The sequence below is a fragment of the Osmia bicornis genome, chromosome 1 (assembly GCF_907164935.1).
Source record: "Osmia bicornis bicornis chromosome 1, iOsmBic2.1, whole genome shotgun sequence".
NCBI classification, from domain to species: Eukaryota; Metazoa; Arthropoda; class Insecta; order Hymenoptera; family Megachilidae; genus Osmia; species Osmia bicornis.
Window position 1 is genome coordinate 15,487,186 of NC_060216.1, and position 6,990 is coordinate 15,494,175.

At 31.2% G+C, this 6,990-nt stretch overlaps 1 protein-coding gene and 1 long non-coding RNA gene across 2 annotated transcripts; one reads left to right on the top strand and one right to left on the bottom strand.

The window, feature by feature from the left end:
- The first annotated feature begins 18 nt into the window (after nt 1-18).
- Nucleotides 19-3,566, top strand: LOC114876167 (membrane-associated progesterone receptor component 1-like). Its single transcript, XM_029187337.2, has 3 exons — nt 19-709; nt 1,147-1,293; nt 1,369-3,566. Exons 1-3 carry the CDS (start codon nt 376-378, stop codon nt 1,533-1,535), a joined length of 648 nt encoding a protein of 215 aa, XP_029043170.2. The 5' UTR covers nt 19-375; the 3' UTR covers nt 1,536-3,566.
- A 2,691-nt stretch (nt 3,567-6,257) lies between these two features.
- LOC123988391 lies at nt 6,258-6,696 on the bottom strand. Its single transcript, XR_006829981.1, has 2 exons — nt 6,605-6,696; nt 6,258-6,498 (listed from the first exon to the last, which is right to left on the bottom strand). It is a non-coding gene; the product is annotated as an uncharacterized LOC123988391 (long non-coding RNA).
- Between the last annotated feature and the right edge of the window lie 294 nt (nt 6,697-6,990).

Genomic DNA, 6,990 nt, shown 5'->3' on the forward strand with positions numbered 1-6,990 from the left:
TAGTTATTGTTACAGGTTCTAAGCAAAGAGCATCAGAATTAGTGCTTTTTCACTATTTCTATCGTATTTGTAGCAATGAATAAAAATTTATTCGGTTATCTCCATACGGCTTAGTAAGTGGGATAGTGTATGTCAATGCAAATATAATCAGCAGTGTAGGTGCAAGAGTAGCCAGCGCCGGTATGTCAGTAGTACGCGGTTGAGGTTGCACGCGACTCGTTTCTAAGGGGTATATTTAGAAGATACTAATTCGCAATTTTGAGGGTTTGCTTTGAAATTCTTCTGAAACATTCAGTGAATGTTAAAAACAAATTAATCGATAGTAAGTAAGCAAAGTCATCGTATTTTTTCATCAATTGAGAGCTGGTGGTCAAAATGGCGGAGAAGAATGACTCGCCGGGTTCCACCTCGACTTCTGTCGGGCAAGAAAGCCAACAATTGCTTTCAAGTTTCATAGGTGAAATTGTAAGGAGTCCAGTTAATCTTATTTTAGTAGCTGTAATTGCATTGCTGGTCTACAAAATCGTTAAAAGCAAAACGAAGGTGGAAGAACCTGTAGAAGAAGTAAAGAAGCTCCCCAAATTGCGACGTGATTTTACTGTTGAAGAATTGAAAAAGTATGATGGTACAGGACCAGATGGGCGAATATTAATTGCAGTTAATGGCAGCGTTTACGATTGTACACGGGGTGCCAAATTTTATGGCCCTGGTAAGGATTAAACGTCTTCTGAATGATCTATTTTGTGCGATCATTTAACTGCTTCGTCGTCGTATTACAATTGCTTCGTCGTAAAACTCTTAATATTTGTATTTAATTTACGAGTAATTTACATTTTTATTGGTTATTGTAAACTTGGATCTTTGTAAAAAAAAAAAATTTAGAAACATCACCAGATGGTGATAATAATTTGCTAAAGTTATGATATCATACCATATTGATGAATTTAACATTTTGTTAACTACTGAGGTCAATCTGCAATATTCAATTCAAACATACGGATTTACTAGATAGCCTATGTTAAACTATGGTAGATTGATATGAAAAGCAAAAAAAAAATATTTAAATATCTCATTATAATTGTTAATATCATAGTTTTATAATATAAAATTATATTATATATATATTTTTAATTAATTTTGTTACAGGTGGTACCTATGCAGCATTTAGCGGTCGTGATGCTAGCAGAGGCTTAGCAACATTTATACTGGAAACAAAAGATGAATATGATGATTTAAGTGATTTGGACACAGCCCAAATGAATTCTGTTAAAGAATGGGAAGAACAGTTTAAAGGTGGTTATTCGTTGAAAAATATGAAACAAAACATTTTTAGAACTTTATCAGTATTAATATCTTTTCTTCGTTTAGAAAAATATGATTATGTGGGAAAATTACTTAAACCTGGCGAAGCACCTACAAATTATTCTGACGAAGAAGACGAGGGTAGCCAACAAGAGACTGAATCGAAAGCTGAACAGCAAGAAAGTGAAACCAAATCTGATCAGGGAATTGATACAAAGTCAAAGAATGATTGACCACTTGATTGTACACCAAATACCAAACAGTTTCAAAAAGTTATTGCGCACATACCATCATTAAAAAAAACTCTTAAAATTTGTGGCTCATGAATGTATTTGTGGACATTCATCTGAATATTTTACTACATCATAATGAAATAAAGAGTAAAGTGGTATCTTTTGATCAAGTTAAAAGCATATAAAGATTCAAAACTAATGTTACATGCAAAGACTTTTTTTGAGTATCCAATTTTCCAGTCAATAAGGATGCTCATATAGTATAATGTTTTTATATATGTACAAAAGATTTCTTACAGATCATTAAAACTGGCGCTAGGCATAAGACAGATAACATTTGAACTATATTCCATTATTGAAAAACTTTGTTTGTGCTATTGTCTTTGTTCTGTCGCATAGCATTTGTTACATACATGTATTTGATATCTGTAAAAAATTAACAAAACGGTGTTATATTTGACATGCATTTGAAGTTTAATATTAAATTAATGCGGTATCGTGCATATTTGTACTACAAAAAGTATATAGCATTTCTAAAGCTAAAAACAGTCTGCTTTGTTATAACGCGATAACTTTCAGCATATAACTTCACTTTATATTAAACTAGGTTCGGTTTAGAAAAACGTGAACGAAAAATCGGACTTATCTAAAATGATACGTGAGTATGTAAGTTTCTTAACAGCAGGTTAAATTAAAATTCCGAGTTAAAAATTTATCAAAAGTGATAAATATTTACTAGTCTTTTTTATACGAATAGAAGTGAAGGTATGTTCTGTAAAACTTGCTGTAAATTTTAATACACCATGCAAATTGTTATTGTTTAGAGATGGCAACTTTTTAAAAGTAGTTAATATTTACATACGGAACATTGTTTGTAACGCTACTCGTTCTTTACTTTTTAAACTAAGAGAAAGTAACAAACTTACACCTACCTAGGTACATACACATATACTGTATAACATTAGAATGCAAGGATTCTCTAAATATCTTAATTATTCGTGTAATTAATCTTATTTTATCTAATACTTTAATTAGTACGATTTTTATAATAAACCAATATTTATAGTTAACGTTGAACTGAAAGACAAGTTTGAATTTTTCAAAAATGCGTTTTTTTAAACTGTGCTGTTAAAGATAATAACATTTATTTATAATAAAAACGTTGTTAATGCAAAAAATACTACATACGATTTAATGGAGTTAGATTGCTTTAACTGCAAAACAATTTTACTACGATTTTCATTGATCTATAAATTATTGCAGAAAGCAAAAAATATTGTAATTTGTATAAAAATTTATATGTCAATTTACAAAAATTAACTTGTGAATGATGTTATACTGAAATATTTTCAGTTTATTTAAGCCAAGTTGATTCTACATCATTCCTACCGAACAAAATTTTATAAACTGTTTCAAAACTTTGCATTTATGTATGATAATAATAGTTTATCAAAATCTGAACTGTAGAAAGCGGTATTATTGAGAAAATTGCATTTTTTTTGCAACAAAGATCATATCCACTCAATCTTTTTCACTGATACAATCAGCATATAATAAGAGACTGAGTTTTCTGCAAATATTTGCATTGTAATTTTATTATTCCACCTTCTAAATAATAAAATCGGTGCATATTTTTTTATATATTTATTATCTATAATTCGTATGAAAAGATTTTACTCAGAGTAAAATTTGAATGAAACATCTGACCAAGTTTATTTTATACAAACACAGTTATGTAGTATGTTCTACTTTTCTATATATATATTACATATATTTGATTTATTGATTAACAGCAAAGAATTTTAATCCCATTGTTTCAGAATAGTTTGTCAGAAACATTGTTGTATCTTTTATGTTAGATAGAGTGTTAACAAATTTCTATGATGGTGTGTTGATAGCTACAAACATCAATTAATAGCAACTTTGTGTAAGATTATTTATAAGAAATGTTGTGTATTGTTATCAAAATGTACTTTCTGTTATTATAAAAGAGCGAGGTTTGGGTACTCTTATTAGATATACCAGAAATGATATTGATTTTTCTTTTTGAATTAAAATACCGTTCCTTTCAAATAAATCCTTTCGTTTGTGTTTAATTTATTGAAAAAATTATGTTTAATATTAATAATCGCAAGATTATAAGTACATTTTAAATTATAAGCGTAAAATGGAATAATAATTAATCAAAATAAGTTCTAAGCAGATATAAAATCACATGTCGAATCTTATAATTTTTTGTGAATTCCAGAATATTCTTTATATTTTATTTTTAACAAATTCACGTATTATATCCGAGATACAAAATTTACAATTTACCATTTTCATAAAAACTTCAGTGGTGGTTTTAAAACTATTTCCTTGTTTATTAAATCGGGCCGCTTCCGTTCAGTAGGTACGATCAAATGAAAGTTTAAGTAACTTTTCGTATATATCTCAAAGAAAAAAGGTACTTTTATCGACCGCGAAAGGTACTTACATCCGCGAAACGGATATTCGAGCAGGGCTGGTGTCATCTTTGATTTACGATCATTAGCCCGCTAGACACTTATCTAAAAGTGGTTAGTACTCTTTTTGGAACGAATGACGTTAAAATGTTTTGAACATAATTGACCTTGCTTCTTTAACTCATGGTTATTATAAAGTTACTTTGAACCGCCAATAAAATTTCGACTTCTCCTTTTTCGAACACATACTTTTCAGTAATGCTATGAAATTATACTGTATTAAAAAAAATATAATATAAAATACAACAATAATAGCTGTGGTAATTTAAGACATGTCCTTGCTTCTTTAATCCATTACATTTGCTTTATTACCCGAATACACAATCAATAGATTGACATTGGATAAATATTAAAATATTTTCACGAGTTATTTTATGGTAAAAACATGCACTTTCTTTTCCTTTAGAACAAATGGATAACGAAACAAGTTTTTAATTATTGTAAATAATATAAAATGGGACCATATCGAATCGTATCGTAAAGATTAGGAAAACTGTGTCCGTTATCATGGTAGACAACGGCAGTGATATCAGTAACAGAAAGCTTGCGTGAAAATAATCCATTCCGTTTGTAATAATCGAAATGCAGTACTAATGTCAATTAATCTCGGACTTCCTTTTTAAATATATTTTTAATGCATTATTGCAGGGGCTAGTATTAGAATCGGTCAATGCACCGTTCGTTGATATTTTTATTACCATTCGGTCGTAGAAATATATACATAATTAAAACGTAGTTTCAAGGGATAAAGTATCTTATAGTTGCCGATTGATCTCTCGGAATACGAAGTATAATGAAAAGATATAACGAAAAATTAATTAATTGAATATATTCAAACGATAAATCAAAAGTGAAAAATCTTGGTGGCGTAACACTGTTAAACGTTTTAAAGCATATTGTTTATTTAGTGAATAGTTACGTAATACTTGGATAAAGACTATCAACAGATTTTCATGATTTCTGTCTGTATTTATGATAATTTCATTATATTTTATTTGCATCCAACAATCTTACGAAGAAATCATTCACGATCGTGTTCAATTCGAAAACAAGCAATATATTTACAAAGAAAGATTGGCAAATCAAGAAGATATTCGCAACATTGAAACGTTGATGATAAATCTCTGAATACACATTGCAGATTTAAACGTTAAAACTATTAACGAATACTGAATATTGTGAAAATTCCTATTAAAAAACATTCATTTTACGTGTTCCTATATAACTGATAGATCGGTGAAAGAATAAAATCTGTAGTGAAAGAAAATTACGCGAAGCAAACGACTAGCAACGCTCTACAAAGAGCCGCTGTCAGTGAGATGGGTGGCTAGGTGGCTGCTGCCACGCCGTCATCCAGTTCCCGTCCCATTTCCAATACTCCCTCTCTTCTCACGTTTCACCTCTTTCTTTACACAATTTTCTGTATCTGACACTATCGTGTAAGCGCGCGCGCGCGCGCGTGCACGACAAACGTATGACCGAAAGAGAAAAGTAAAGTGCAAAGAAGAAAGAAAGAAAGAAAAGGGAGATGGAAGCAAGTTCACGCACAATATATGCGTGCGGCGGGTCGCGTGCCGTTCGCACCTATCCCTCGAGTGAGATTCTCTTTCTCGGAGAGGATGTTCTGCGCAACGCATTCTCCCCACCTTATACTTATGCATTCTTCCTTTTAACCTGTCGATCGAGAAATCTCTGGCCATCTTGTAATAACATCCCCTTGACTCTCTTGACTTTGTAAACGTATTAGCAAACATATTTTTTCATTTTTCTCAACGCTCAAGTACTACCGCCTACTTGATCTTCATTCAGAAAAGATGAACTTGAATGAAACTAACGTTAATTTTGAATCTATCACAAGCAACGTATTTTAATTTTTCAATTAAATGTAGAAATAGATTTTATATACATAATTTCTGAACATTAATCAATAACCAATTAAAATATGTGTACAAAAATAATTTTTTGGTGGTTCTAAGTAGTATTAAAACTATTTTATCAGTTTCAATAAATCTTAAATAATTGAATAACTTTTGTTTGGTATAAAAAAAATTACTAATATAATTTTTTGTAATAAAAATAATTTGATACGTCTGATTTATCAACAAGACTGATATTATTAAACAAGTAACAAATTTTTATATATTACTTGAATGAAACACGTTACTATAATTGAGCACAATGAAAATTATAAAAGAATTTTAATATGATATCAATATGATTTATGTTCAAAAAATGTTTTATTTATAATACACTATGAAGTCTTTATATCTAAGATGAAGATAAAATCAAGCAAAATTTAAACTTATACCTATATAAGATAATAGGGTGCACAAAAATTTCGATATATTTATGTTCAAAATGCAAAATAACAAATTGTGTGAACCACTGATGCAATGTTTTCCGGCAACAGGAAACAATTAGGCTAGGACCTTTTCAAGTACGATAAGTTACAAACACCACTGAAACAAAGAATGATACAGTTCATTATTGAAAGCGTAGAAATGATACTGTTGAACTTTGATGTAAATATATTATCGTAATAATTCGAAATCCAGTTGAAAGTACCTTACAACCACCATGCAAAACCGGCCATTATCAAATGGTGGCAAAGGCATAAACGAAGTTTCCGTGGCTGTTGGACCGGCGGCGTGAACGTAACCATAGCGTTCGTGGCCTCGCAGCAGTTGGACCAATCGCAGGTAGTAGTTTGGTCACGTGATGAATCGGACCAATCAGATATTAGGTCTAACGTCACGGTAACCATACGGAGCCAGTCGGACATTTTCTGACAAGCGTAGAAAAACTCTCGTCAACAGCAGCCGCCATTTTACGTTAGCCGATACTCGTGCGGTGCGGAACTCTCGCGATCGCTTTTCCCGAGCGAATTTCTGTGGCGCGCGGTGGCCGCCCCGGAGCCGACTCATCTGATCGTCTTCGCCTCCTGGCGTCCG

Excerpts from the sequence above, each read along its gene's own strand:
- LOC114876167 (XM_029187337.2), top strand. The coding sequence starts at position 376 with ATGGCGGAGAAGAATGACTCGCCGGGTTCCACCTCGACTTCTGTCGGG. Across the intron at positions 710-1,146 it reads TGCCAAATTTTATGGCCCTG|GTGGTACCTATGCAGCATTT; the intron begins GTAAGGATTAAA and ends ATTTTGTTACAG. Across the intron at positions 1,294-1,368 it reads ATGGGAAGAACAGTTTAAAG|AAAAATATGATTATGTGGGA; the intron begins GTGGTTATTCGT and ends TTCTTCGTTTAG.